Source organism: Neopelma chrysocephalum, unplaced genomic scaffold, assembly GCF_003984885.1.
Source record: "Neopelma chrysocephalum unplaced genomic scaffold, ASM398488v2 Primary Assembly neopelma1_180, whole genome shotgun sequence".
NCBI lineage: Eukaryota > Metazoa > Chordata > Aves > Passeriformes > Pipridae > Neopelma > Neopelma chrysocephalum.
Genome location: NW_020897842.1, coordinates 2,304,647 through 2,318,154, shown reverse-complemented (window position 1 = coordinate 2,318,154; position 13,508 = coordinate 2,304,647). Strand labels below are relative to the sequence as shown.

Genomic DNA, 13,508 nt, shown 5'->3' with positions numbered 1-13,508 from the left:
ACCTTTGTCCATGCCATACACCCTTGACTCATCAATACACACATGGTCTGCCCCTATTTTTAAGTTCTGTCCTCTTTCCTGCATATGCGTAAGTGTAATGCCAAGAGCACCCATACCCATTTCCCTGGAATTTCTGATCACATCCCACACCAAGGAAACACCATCTCTTCAGACACTTTATGAAAAGCAGCAAAGACTCAGCGGAGGGCAAACATACATGCTTTCCACTGGGAATCTGCACTGAAATGCCTTTATAATTTGTTATGCATCTGCCATAAGAAGATCTCTGCCCTTCAGTTCATAAGGGGCTTCATTTGCTTTTCTGTTCTTTCTTAAAAGAATCTCTTTACAGACAGTGAATTAAAAGTGAGGTCAAATGGCTATAGAAGCACATGATGGCTTCAGAAAACTGACAGTTCTACACAAAAAAAGGAAAAGGCTGCCAAGTTTATGAGTGGAGATCAGGATCACATGAGATTGCTTCCTTTATGAGGAGGAAGGCTTGTTTTGAAAAGAAAGAACACCACTATTTCAATTAACTAGAAAAAAAATGCAAGAACATCAGCAGCTGCTGTCAAGTGCCCATTTGTAAAAGATCTAACTCATCCATGGAGTAAAATAAGGAAAACTCAGAATAAAACAAGCATGTCTGTGTATAGGCAGAACAGAGTGCATGGAACAGCAGACATGGACAGAGGAAGGAGCCCTTCAGAGGATGGCACCAGACGTGCTGCCACCTTCAAAATCCTTCTCTGTGCATTCCTGTACTTGGCTCGATACAGTCCTAGAAGCACCAGCATGGAGGAAGATGGTCTCACAACACTTCCCAGTCATTTGCAGGACTGCTCCCTGATCCCAAAGGCCAGTACTTGTGCAGTGCTCAAAAAACCCCAATTTTTGTCTTAATGTAACTGAAAACATAGAGTTCACATGCAGGATGTCTTTGACCTTAAAATAAAGAGATTTGTGGAAGAGAATTGTTTATTTAAACTTAGGTGAGATGGAAATTGCTTGTTCTTTTCCTATGCTATTCCTGAGGTATGACTGTTAACACTGCCAGCTGGAATCATGAACTGTATTTTAACAGTGCAGTGCAAAGGAACTCAGAGTGTTCCGCTGAGTTAATTAAAAGAATTTTAAAATTCCTGTCAATATTTTGTGACTACAAATATTCCTTGAAAATCTTCCCTCAAGATTACATAACAGGCAGTAGGGCAAGGATTTTAAGCAGGGAAATTAAAGCAAACAGAGAAGACAGGGATTTGTGTATTTATTCAATTGATAGAATCAACTCACATTAGCTTATACCTTAGCTCGCTAAGCTAACATTTGTTCTCTAACAATAAATGGGTAGATGTTGCTGGTCCTTTAAATAAGAGTGTAATTTGCTCCCTTTGGAGCATTGTGCATCAAGGCAGAGGCTTCAATAAGTCATGGTTAGTATAATTATTCAGTCTTATTCCCTGAAGGGCCTCTGCAATGCAGCGGTCCTCTTACTTTTTTTTTCCCCCTCCCTGTCAGCAATGCCCTAGTTTGTTCACTGCTGCAGTCCCCCTCCCTTTCACCATCACCACAGCATAACAATCTCTAATTGGGAGCTAACCAAGAGCTCCCAGACAAACTGCAGGGGCACCAGAGACAGCACTCACAGCCACCTCCTCAGCTCCTCTGAATTCATCAGCACTGAGGGAACTGTCAAACAAGGGGTTTGAAACCTGCCCATGTAGCATGCTACACCAGAGAGATTGCTAACAGCCGAGGATCAATCACCATCACACACTGTTGGCTGTACTCCACAGGCACCAGAGGCCTCGGTGGCAGATGAAAAGCACCTGCAGACTCTTACAATACTCCGAAGTCAAGCAAACTCGATTTTGATGCTGAACATAAGACTGTGTACTTGCTCATTAAGAGCCATTTCCATGTCTGTTCGCAAGTGTTCCTCTACAGTCATGTCACAAACCTCTCTTTACTCTGCAATACCACAGTGTTCTGTCTCCATGCAACTCTTTGGAGCCGGGACCACCCCGACTTCCTTAGAATGTCCCTCTTGTATGTCTCAGTATCCCCCACTTTCTGCTTAATAAATACACAGTTTTCTAGACAAGCTCAAGTTTTAGAGTTCTCAGGAAAGACAAATCCAGGGTAAATGGTTCTGTCCTGCTAGGACTGGGTAGTCCTTGTTTCAGGGAAATTATCAGCTTTCTATTCAGACAAAGAAAACACCCCTTTGTCACCAAAGACAGCAACATTTTGTTCCCATGGAAAGAACTAGTAAGAAATTTCAGTGAGAGGACTTTAATTAATATTGCCACAGCCCTTTCCCTCAGCACAAACTTGCACCTCTACATATTCTCCCCTCTCCTCCAGGAGCTGCTCACAGTCCTACATTTGGTAAGCTTTCTTAAAGAATATCACACTCTTCTTACCGTCCAAGGACAGCCAGTCATGCTGGGAGGAAGGCAGGGTTGGCAGAGCTCTGGCTTTATATTCAAACACCACAGAATTGGAGATGATCTGATTGTTGAAGGCAACTTGCAAAGTCACGAGCCCAGTGTCATGAGCTAAAAGGAAAGCGCATGTGGTAAGACAGGACTCCACGCAGAAACCCACGGCGAGGAATTATCCTGTGGATATCCCCATGTGCTCACTGGGCTGATAGCAGGTGAAGAGAGGGGGCATTTGACAATATTTTTGGGACTAGATAACTGAAGAGTCCAAAATCCAATCTATATTTTCAAATGTGGGGGTTTTAAGCTCAAGAGTCACCTAATGGGTTGTTTTGGCAGGAGGCAGAATCACGTGTGTTTCCAAAGATTAACCAGCCTCACTGCATTTCCAGTGGGAAGCCGAGGCCTAGCAATGAAGCCAAGTTATTCTGCATCCGCTTAAAAGTCACATACTGAGGGCCAGCACTACTGAAAATCTCTGTAGGGGGGCTGGAGATATTCTCATCCTCTAACAAGGACAAAGGGTAAAATGTAGGCAAACTGAGTCAGCAGAGCAGTGAGTGCACCCCTAAATAACAGTCTTTAATCTGCTATTTCAAAACTAAAGGAATGCTTAGCATTAGTTTAAATTACTTCAAATAATTATTTTAAAGTTAATTCAGAGATTCTAAATAGTATTTGTTGTGATCTGTTGTGATGTATCAAGATGTCAAATTGGTCTTCTCACACTGTCTAGGTCAAAGAAAAAGGAAAAGCTTCTTGATGCCTATGCACTGCCTTTCACAGTGGGTCAGGACATGTCCATGGCATGATCAGGCTCTGAAAACACCCGCTGTAGGAGAGCGGTGCTCCTTACCTGGGCAGTAGCAGCGCAGTACCCCTGGCTGAATTAAAGATGCAGGCACTGAGATCTGATCGAACAGACAGCTGTAATTATTGCTGGCTTCCTGCCACGGGCCGGTAATCAGGACTTTTACTCCTCCCTGTGAGGAAAAAAAGGGAGAAACCCAGGCATGACAGGGGAGGCCATCGCAGAGCGGAGCACGGCTGGATGGGCTCGGCCCCCGAGGGCTCCCGGAGCCGAGCTGACCCGAACTGACCCGGAGCCGAGCTGACCCGAGCCGAACTGACCCGAACTGACCCGGAGCCGAACTGACCCGAACTGACCCGGAGCCGAACTGAACTGACCCGAAGCCGAACTGAACTGACCCGAGCCGAACTGACCCGGAGCCGAACTGACCCGGGCCCGCGGCCCCGCCGCCCCTTCCCCGCGGCCGTGCTGCCCTCGGGCGGCCGCCGCCGGCAGCGCCAGGGCCGGGACACCGAGCCCGCCCGGTGCCGGTCCCAGCCCGGTGCCGGTCCCAGCCCGGTGCCGGTCCCAGCCCGCTGCGGCTCCTCCCAGCACCGGCCCGGGCCCGCCGAGCTCGCCCTGCCCGCAGCGAACGCCGCTCGGCAAAGGCCGGGAATGTCCGGGCGCAGCCCCAGCATCCTCACGGGGCCGCATCCCACCGGCAACCGGACAGCGCTGCTCAGCGGGAACAGGTATCACACACCTCGGTTAGCACACAGACACAACACTGCTCCAAGGCCGGGCTCATAAAAACACAACCGATTTTTTTTTTTTATTCAAAACAACCTTCCTCTCCCATTAGTGGCTCAAACAGCCTCTTTCCTCCCGCATTCCTTCACGTCAGTAAAGCCTGTGCTGCTGCCATTTTCAACTCGCAGGACATGCCACTGATTTTGGAAAGTCAGTGAGATGGAGGGAAATGCTCAACTCGTTAAGGCAGTGCAGGTCTGGAATTATTCTACTAAGAACATCAGAAACATTTGCAAACTCTATTGTTCTAACATGGCTAGGTAGCACCATGAAGCCATTGCATGGGAAAGACTTTGCTTTCAATGAAACATTACATTTCTGTTCAGATGCTTCCTAAGTGAAGAAAGGGCCCTGTCAGGGTAACGAAGGGCTTAATTAAAAGTATACTCAGACAAGCAAAAGGCCTTGGATGCTCCAACTTCGAAGAGAAATATTTTAAAAGCCTTGTAAAAGCTTTAACAAAACACTTCTTGTGAGCCCTTATTAACAAGGCAAAGAAAGATAAAGCAGTAAACATTACCAAGTAAAAGCCCTGGACTTACCTCAGGGTAAGACCATTCTGGTGAATAATCTGTCACCATGAACAAGCGCCCACTCTGCTGCAGCAACCCCAAAGTGCCTTGTGCCGCAGCTGCCGAGACCACCTCAGCCACGTGCATGTACGCCATGGTGCTGGCTCCATTCTCCGTGCTGCTGAGCTGCATGTTGGCCTGCTGAGGACTGCAGCAAGGAATGCACATTTGGGCCTGGTTGTATGTCGCTCTGTTACTGTCCTCAGGCTGAGACAGTCCGGCACTGTCACCCGACACCAGCTGGTGTCCATAGAGAGCATTGCTCCCACCTTCTACTGATATGAAATCATTAATTAGATCAGAAAACTGGTTGCTGAAGGAAATGTCAAAGTGGTCCAAGTTAAGCTCCATGTTGGAGGAGTTATTTAAGCTGGGATGGGCCACGGGGTAGAGTCCTTGTACCATGTTTCCTTGGAGAATAGGGAGATTGTTCCCATTCCTGATCCCCCCATTGGACTCGGGCTGCAAGTAGTGTTCTGTGTTGCAGGCTTGAAGATCCTCTGATTTAAGTAGATTTTCATTTCCTTCTGCCTGCTGGGAGGTCTCCATGGGAACTTCAGCTTCTGCAGTCATAGCCTGGAAGTTTGCTTGGAACTGCATGAGCTGGAGAGAAGAGGTGGACTCTATTCTGGTTTCCACCGTGCCATTACAGTTGGAAGTGGTTTGGGACGAGGACTCTGTTTTCACACTGGGGATTCCTAACGTGTTCACAAATGAGCTACTTGTGTCATTCAAATTGTTGTGAGTGTTTTGCTCAAGGGGAAGAGGTTTGCTGGCATCCTGCAGAAAGAAGCTGGGGGAAGGGGTCTGATGAACATGAGGGCTCTGGACGGTCTGACTGAAGCTGGAAGAATAGTCCTTGTTGGAGTCAATGGCACTGAAGTCCATCTGCTCCAGGGTGGTACTTGGGCTCAGACCTCCTCCAGATGGAAGCAAACCTGAACCAGTACTGAGGGTGAGAGTGTTAGATGCAGAAGTGGAAGAAAATGCTTCTTTGGACATCTGTTGTTCAAAAGATGTGTCCTCAGTTTTAATTTCTTTTGTGAGGGTTGTATTGAAGTTGAAGCTACGTTCTGTTGTGGGTGACTGCCTTATGTTGGTATTGATGCTGTCACTTTTCATACCTCCTCCACCATAAGTCTGCCCTTGCTTGGGATTGTTAAGAAAACAGTCTGGGTCAAAATTCATGGTGGTTTCTGGAATTTTTCTATTTCCTTCTAAAGTTGTGGAGAGCACAAGTTCCTCGGAGACAGTGCTGGGTAGCATTGACAAGCTCTCTGAACTTCCGGTTGGAAAAGCAAATTTGTGTCCATCTGAACTCACAGCAAGTACCAGTCCTTGTGCAGCTGCATCTGAGGACAGAAGATGTTGATTTGGGCCAGAGGTGGGTGACATGGTGTACACAGCTTCACTGGTGACTTCTGACATAAATACGGTGGCACTTTGTGACAAGCTTCCCATAACTGATGCTACAGCCATACTGGACACACCAGTGACAGCTGGGCTATCTGCCATATCTGGGTCGCTGTTTAACCCACTGCTGATGGACACGGGAGAGTTCTGGGTCGTGTCAGGGACCTCCACCTGGTTGGTGGAGGAAACCTCAGTGCTGTTTTGATGGAGCAACACTGGTTTCGCCACTTTGCCGTTCCTCTTCTCTCGGCTGGAGGCCTTGCCATGACTGTGCTCGTTCTTGCCTTCAGAGACATCATTATTTTGTACCTCTGAATGAGCGCTGTACCCACCTGTCCTTGGTTCAACCTTTGGTGATATGATGCGGTGTTTGGCACTGTTACACTTATGATGCACACTGCTTCCCGCCCCTGTGCCAAAAAACAAAAACATTTGCCATTCAGTAAATACAAAATTAAGACAATGCTAGTTGTGTATCTCATGGTTGTAGCAAGGGAGAGCTATACTTATACATGCGTGTGCGAGAGAGAGTGAGCACACGTACGAGACAGCAAAAGCCACTTTGGAAATAAAATAAATTTCTCACCAGTGCCAGATGTCCAGGTCCTGTCCAATGCACTGCATGCAACGACAGCAATCTTACAACAGGCATGTGTGCACCCTTACCCTCACCCCATGTAGCACCTGCCCCTTCCTCCCTGCCCTGATCAGGCAACATGTTAGGAGGAGAGGAATTGGCACCTGTGACAAGTTGCAGAGTTATTTAGATGTGCCCAATCTCAGTGCAAAGTCTGCAGAGCAAGGGCTGTTGCTGCCAGCTGTGGCACAGGGCCCTGTCCCATCTGCCCCACGGACAAGACCTCAGCCCCCATGACACAGATGCTCAGCTCTTCATGCTGGCTGATGCTGGGAGGTTTGACAACTGCTCCTGTGGGGTGGATGCTGACTGGTAACCTGGAGGTGACAGATGCCATATCATGCTCCTGTCCCTGGCATCACCCTGCCACTTAGAATTAGCCCTCACCTTCCTGTCATCATTGTGTCTATTACAGTTGCCAATCAAATTATTAAAGAAATAGCACATTAGCCATACAAAGCATTCTTGCCTTCCCATAAGGATGGTGATGTGTTTCTCTGGCTCTCAGCCGTTTCTGTGCTGACAGATAGAAATGTTGTACTCTGGGAGGTGCACGCAGAGCACATGGCCAGCATTGGAGCTGCTGAAGAATACTCAAGCAAGGGTCACCAGAAGACAGTCCTCCATAAATTAAGCCAGCCATCACCTTTACTGGCCTGACAGAAGGTAACATCACCTGTATTCCTGGGAGCTTGGAAATCAGGCATGATGAAGTAAACAATTCTGTCTGCAAAGGCACCTTAGCCAGAAACTCTGGTGTGGGGACTGTTTTTGCTGTTTAAAGAAGAGCAGCCCATTAATTTTTGATGTTTCTTTCCTTAATTGATTCATTTCCCCTAGAATGATGTAAGAACATTAATTATGGTCCTGTTGAATGACTAAAGAGGGGAAGAAGCCTCCTCCCTATAGCTAATGGCTACAGTTATAAATGCCTGGGCAACATAAGGCATCCATGTAGCCACTGCAATTTGCTAAACCTTTTGTTCCTTGTCCTTGAAGGGGAACTTCTCTATTATGTGCTCAAGATTTGAATGCGGTCACAAAGTAGTTCAAGACAGTGTTTTTGAGATTAAATGCAGTATTAAATCTCTCTATTCTCCTAGGTATAGAGATGAACAGGAACAAGGAAAAGGCTTTCACACTGCTGTATTTGTGGATGACAGTAAGGAATTGGGAATGTGTGTGTCAGTGTGCAAGCCGTTACAAAACAAAGCAATACTGTTATGTTAAAAAGCACTGAGAAGACAGCACAAGACAAAACATCAAAGGGAAGCATAAAAGGATTCATGTTCAGATCTGCAAGCCTGGATCAAATGCTGAGCCTTAAGGGGTGAATTTTAATCCACACTCAGGTATTTCAGAGGTCATCATTCTTATTAAAGTCTTGATTGTATAATGCAACTGCTCAAGAAAAGAAGAAAAAATAAATCCTTTGAAGCACTGACAGCTTTCCTTTATAAGTTTTGCTAAAGACTAGTTAATGTGTCATATACTTTAGTTGAACAAAGTACTAGAAAGGGGTGGCTATAAAGCAGAAGAGTTGGAAAAGTGAATCACTTAGCTTCCCCCTGTCTGTATAAAATGCTAGCACTAAGGATGTTGTTTCTTGCTGCTGTAGTCTTATTCAAAACAAAGTAATCTCCTTTAACAGGAAAGAAATCTGTATTTTCATGATACCTGAATAAGACCTGTCTTATCCCAGTGATACTTTGTAATTAACCACCCGAGCACTTCTTCAACAAAGTGCACTGCAGGGCAAGGAATTCAGAGGGTGAAGTTGGAAGAACATTAGATTTTGAGGCTTTGGTAACAGAATTTAAGCATGTAGAAGAGAACATACCTTTTTGAGCAGGTCATATGTGGAAGGCATTTATTAGAACTAACACCTCAGTACTACAAACCCTGCTGCCAGTTTAGATGAAGCTGAGCAGTGTTCTGTGCCCTCCCCAGGTACTCACCCAAGGTACCAGTGCAGAGACAGTTGTGTGTCCGAGGCTGGGGCTTGGTCTGGTGGCTATCGAGGATCTGCTGCACGAGCTGTTCCACAGAGAACCCTGAACTGCTGTTGCCATTGCTGCATGTCCACTTAATGCCATGAACTGCAAAGAGAACAGTAAAATTTCCCATCAGAAATTTCAGAACCACACCAGAACTATGAAAACCCATTCCTGCTGCTTTTTGTCAGAACTGAAGGAGACCTGTAAAAAGCAACAGTAATGGTTTACTATTCTCTGCTCCTTGGTATCCATAAGCTTCCAAATGCAATTCCTGAATTAGGTATATACCAAGGAAAAACACCTCAGTAGAGTATCTGGCTCTTTGTCAGTCTGCTGCAGACAGGGACTGTGCACCTGCAAAGACTATCCCCGTAGTGCCTGGAACCTTCACTGAAAACCCAAAAGCAACAAAAGACTTGGTTGCACTGAAGTAAAACAGTACAGTTCCAAGGAGCATTTTGGAACCGTTTTCTGTCTAATATGAAAACAAAATCAGCTTTATAGTAAAATCAGCAGCCAAAATACACCAGTGTAACAGCACATGCAAACCTTCTGCCAGGTCTTCATTGTCAGATCCTGGCTGGCAGCAGGGAAGACTGACTCATTTTTTGGGAGCGACTAACAGACACTGTGTGAATTCCTCTTCAGATTTGGACAACCCCTTAGTAATTTGCGAAAACGGACAGGAGGGTGATATTGCAGAACATGTTGCAAACTGAAGGTTTTTTTCTTGGGTACTCTCTGGGCCTGATAGCTATTTAAATAAGAATGCTAAACTGCATGCAGATACATGATTTGAATAAAGGCTTCCTCTCAGAATTTTTTTTAGATGCAGAATTTCCCATAATAGTGATATTTGCAACCTGACTTACAATGGAAATAGCACTTATAAAATATTTTATCCATAATAACTGACTCAAAGCATCTTCTGTCTCTTTTAATGTCTCTCTAAGCAATTTATATGTGCATATTATTTATTTATCCTTTGTGTGCATCAGAGCTCATGTGCAGATTTTGGAAAGTGCTGCCTGGTAACATCATTTCCAAGGTGTTCTCATGCCTGGCAGCTTCTTTTCAGGAGTGTCTTTGCCATAGTCAAGCAAGGCACATTCCTTGCATGTTGCGTTCTAAAATCCTTAATCAGAATATACCAAATCAAAGTCCCACAGACCTAGGCTTTGTAGTAAATGCACAGATCCCTGAATGGTGACAGTCCCTGATGTGAGGGGGTAAAATGCTAGCAGCAGCAGGTTCTGGTACTCCCTAAACAGCCAGGAGCATCTGCAGGGCTGGGGCACAAGCTGCAAGCAGCTTCATGTCGTGCAAGAATATCAGAAGCAAAAGGAAGCATGTTTATGACATCTAATGACCATGGTCACAGGGGTGGCATATCGTGTGAATCTCCTGTTCTCCTCTTTGATGCTGCTCATTTAGTGTGTCACACGCTGCCGGTGGAACAGAGTTCCTGGATCTGCTCTGTGAAGCAGTTTTATTGCCTTTTTTGTTACTTGTTGCTGTATTCCCTCATCACCCACTGATGTCACTTTGCCTAATTGCATCTCGTCTTGGTCTAGTTTTATATTACAGAATTCATATTTCTACTGGCCAGGCTGGGTAACCTGTAGAAATACTGTAAATAAGGTTTACAAGTATTCTTCCTCATATCACTATTTAAAGTGCTGCAGATAGTTTAGTAATGAGTCCCTCTATGTTTGCTTCACAACCACATTTATTGTTATCGTACCCAACAGATTTTGCTTTCTAGTACATTCACAGTTTTGAATTTCTGCTTAACACTCCATCTCTATTATTATATCTGTTTAAGTTATATACACTTGCCACTTCACTACCTCCACTCACATCCATTTTATTATTTAAGGTACATTATTCTGTCACCTGTGATATTATGCCTAGTAAGTGATGTTCAAATAGCAGTTTTGCCAAAGATACATTGACAGTGAGGTATTTTGGATACTTCTGGCTATATGACATAAAGTTATTGAACTGTAATTATTACTGAGAAAGTTTGCATTAAGCCATTTCTTCAGAGGTTACTTCAGAAATGCTCTGCTAAAGAAGTGAGCTCGCACTGTGTTGCTGGGTACAGAAAGTCTGTTTTACAGCAGGATGGCAGCGTTTGCTCCCTACTGCTGTGAAATCCTGGGATGAGCAACACATCATGGGGGCAAGTCTGGGAAGTGAATCATGACTCGTGGTTTGTGTATTCATGATGATGGTTCTTAAGTCTGAATCAAGCTGTGAGCTGGAAGCCAAGAAATAACGGATGGACCGTGCCCATTATTTTCAGCATAGCAAAGTCCCATCAAGGATCAATTGCTGCTGAGGAAAGGTCTTTCTCTAGCCTTGTTCCAGCTGATCCTGAAGGGCTCTGGCTCCAGCTTCTGTCCACGTGGTGCCACTTTTTTTTTTAGTACTTATGCTCCCTGTATACTATGAAGGTTATAAAATAAAAAGGCAGTGAAGGGTGACAGATTGCAAAAAAAGAATGTCTGGATGCTTAATGCAAATTATCCACTATCTTGGCACATCCAATATGCAGATTTCTTCCTCCCCCTTTTAAAGAAAGACTCCTGTGCCTGGTGAATTGTTAGTACTGAATACCAAACACTATCAAGATGGCTTTTAACATGTCACGCTTGGCTTCCTGACACATAATGAATCAGCAGGAAAGGAGATTTCTATAGGGAAGAAAGTGCATTATGAAAGGAAGGTTAATAAAAAGCATACACACACAGTCTTCCTGGTTTTTAGTGGTTCAAAAACCGAAACCACTGCAGAGCTATGTTTGACTAAATATAGCCATAATGTATGAATACAAAAGGAAAAAAAAAGATTGAAGCTTAGCAGAAATTCTGGGAAGTATTTTAATCCGGATTCCTGTTCAGACTCCTATTGCACTTCCTGATAATTTAAAATTAAAGCTCTGAACTGCTTCAACACTTTCCTTTTCAGTAATAGCATGGAGGGATCTAAAAGCTGCTGCATTACAGCAGCAATGCATTCCTCCTGCCACCACACCCTCTGTGCAGCAGTGCCTGCAGCACAAGGCAGTGCAGCCAGGGACAGTTCCTGGTGTTTCACTGGGTGTTCAAAGGTGAGAAGTGAGGCTGCGGGAAGGTCCTACTCAGAGTGCTAATGCTGCTCCTAGCAGAACTGCCTCCAGCCTCTTTTTGTGAGCATGGGCTCTCACCATTCTTCTCTTTCTTCCCTTCTGAAGAAAACACAACAAAAACAGTGGCCCAGCAGCTCCTTGTTCATTAGTGCTGTCAAGACTTCAACCACCATGAGCAAAGGGATGAAAAATGATCTGGATTATCAGCAAAAAGGCAGCTCAGAAGCCAAGGGAAGCTTGCACACAGAAACATAGGATTGTCCAGGTTTCTTACAACCCCTGGCTATTTCTGCCTCCTTCTTCTGCCATCCTCCAGTCTTGCAGTTATTTTCCTCCTCCCCATCACCTCAAGCCTATCTCACTGTCTCACCTTCATTCTAGACCCAACACCATCAACAGCTAAAACTGTTTCTCTCTCTGTGGTTTCTCCACCGTAAGCAAAACTTGTCTTTAAAACACCCTCCCACATTTAAATCTGATCATTTCACCCTTTCTGAATGCTCTTAGCTGTTTCTCTTTGCCACTTCGAACATTTTATGCTTCCTGTTTCTGTTCCAAAGATCTTGCTCTTTTGTACCATCCACCCAACACAGCTTACACATACATATACACGTACGCTACATGATGAAGCTATTTCCTACACCCTGTGTGCTGCTTCTCTGCCCTAATTTGACAGGTTTTTTTCTTTTGAGTAACAACAAGATCTCCCACATGAAACAGGTAAGTTGGACTGATAAAGCTGGAATATCTGGAATCATCAAGATTAGGTTTCTGTTTGCCTCTCCCTCTTGATGTATCTTGATGGCCCACTGCAAACCCAGGTTTCAGAGTCCTATCCTTGGCCACACCTGACTGACAAAAAGTGCTTTAAAAATCCCCAAAGTGCTGCTGGAAGGCTGAGCGGGTCCTTTGTCCAACTGCCCATTCCCAACTTGCCGCCCACATCCTGCTCCACCAGGTCTTGACACTGAGAGGTGTTTCCATGGCAATGGTCAATTGGAAATGGCAGCCTTGTCCCTTCAATTTTTGCTGCGTTGGTGTTGACAGAAGTAAAGGCCTTGCTCTGATTTTTCAGTTTGGCTGAAGGAGATTTCCATTAGATTTATCCTTTCATACTCAGACGCCCACTCATTCAGCTTTGATTTTCCAGCCTTCCATTTTCACTCATTACTGGTTGTGAAGGACAGGTTTCCTGAGCCTCACTGCTGGGGATGGCGCCGTTTCCTCATGACACCCCCCTCAATGCTATTGCCTTTGCACGGACTCACACAGGTGCTTTGCATCCAGTTGTTCTTCAAAGGGATGTGTGTCTTCCAAAGCGAGCCCTTGCCTTGAAGGTTTGCTCAGATGCAGTGGGATGCACACAGGGAGTGGGCAGTACACTCGGTGCAACATCCCTTGGAGGGGACCAGTGGGACACGACTCTTCTGAAGCTACTTGGAGTGGGACTCCTACCACTATTTACAGACACCTGAAGTCCAAGGCTGCTCGCCCATGGAGAAGCAGAGCCGAAGTCACCTCTCTCACACAGCTCTCCCGTTCCTTCTGTGCGGTGCTTGCCCTCCCCCGGCCGCGGCTCAAGGGCACCATCGCCATCCTCCTCCTCCTGAGGCTCAAGGGCACCATCGCCATCCTCCTCCTGAGGCTCAAGGGCACCATCGCCATCCTCCTCCTCCTGCGGCTCAAGGGCACCATCGCCATCCTCC

General features: G+C 45.6%; 1 protein-coding gene across 12 annotated transcripts in view; it reads right to left on the bottom strand.

Moving 5' to 3' along the window:
• Positions 1-13,508, bottom strand: part of CAMTA1 (calmodulin binding transcription activator 1) — a 223,384-nt gene that overhangs the window by 34,310 nt on the left and 175,566 nt on the right. For all 12 annotated transcript variants that reach the window (XM_027702182.1, XM_027702187.1, XM_027702179.1 and 9 more), the window contains 4 exons: positions 8,631-8,771; positions 4,593-6,445; positions 3,307-3,433; positions 2,430-2,564 (listed from right to left, as the gene is read on the bottom strand). In XM_027702182.1, coding sequence (XP_027557983.1) covers positions 2,430-2,564; positions 3,307-3,433; positions 4,593-6,445; positions 8,631-8,771 — 2,256 coding nt within the window. The remainder of the gene's footprint in view (positions 1-2,429; positions 2,565-3,306; positions 3,434-4,592; positions 6,446-8,630; positions 8,772-13,508) is intronic.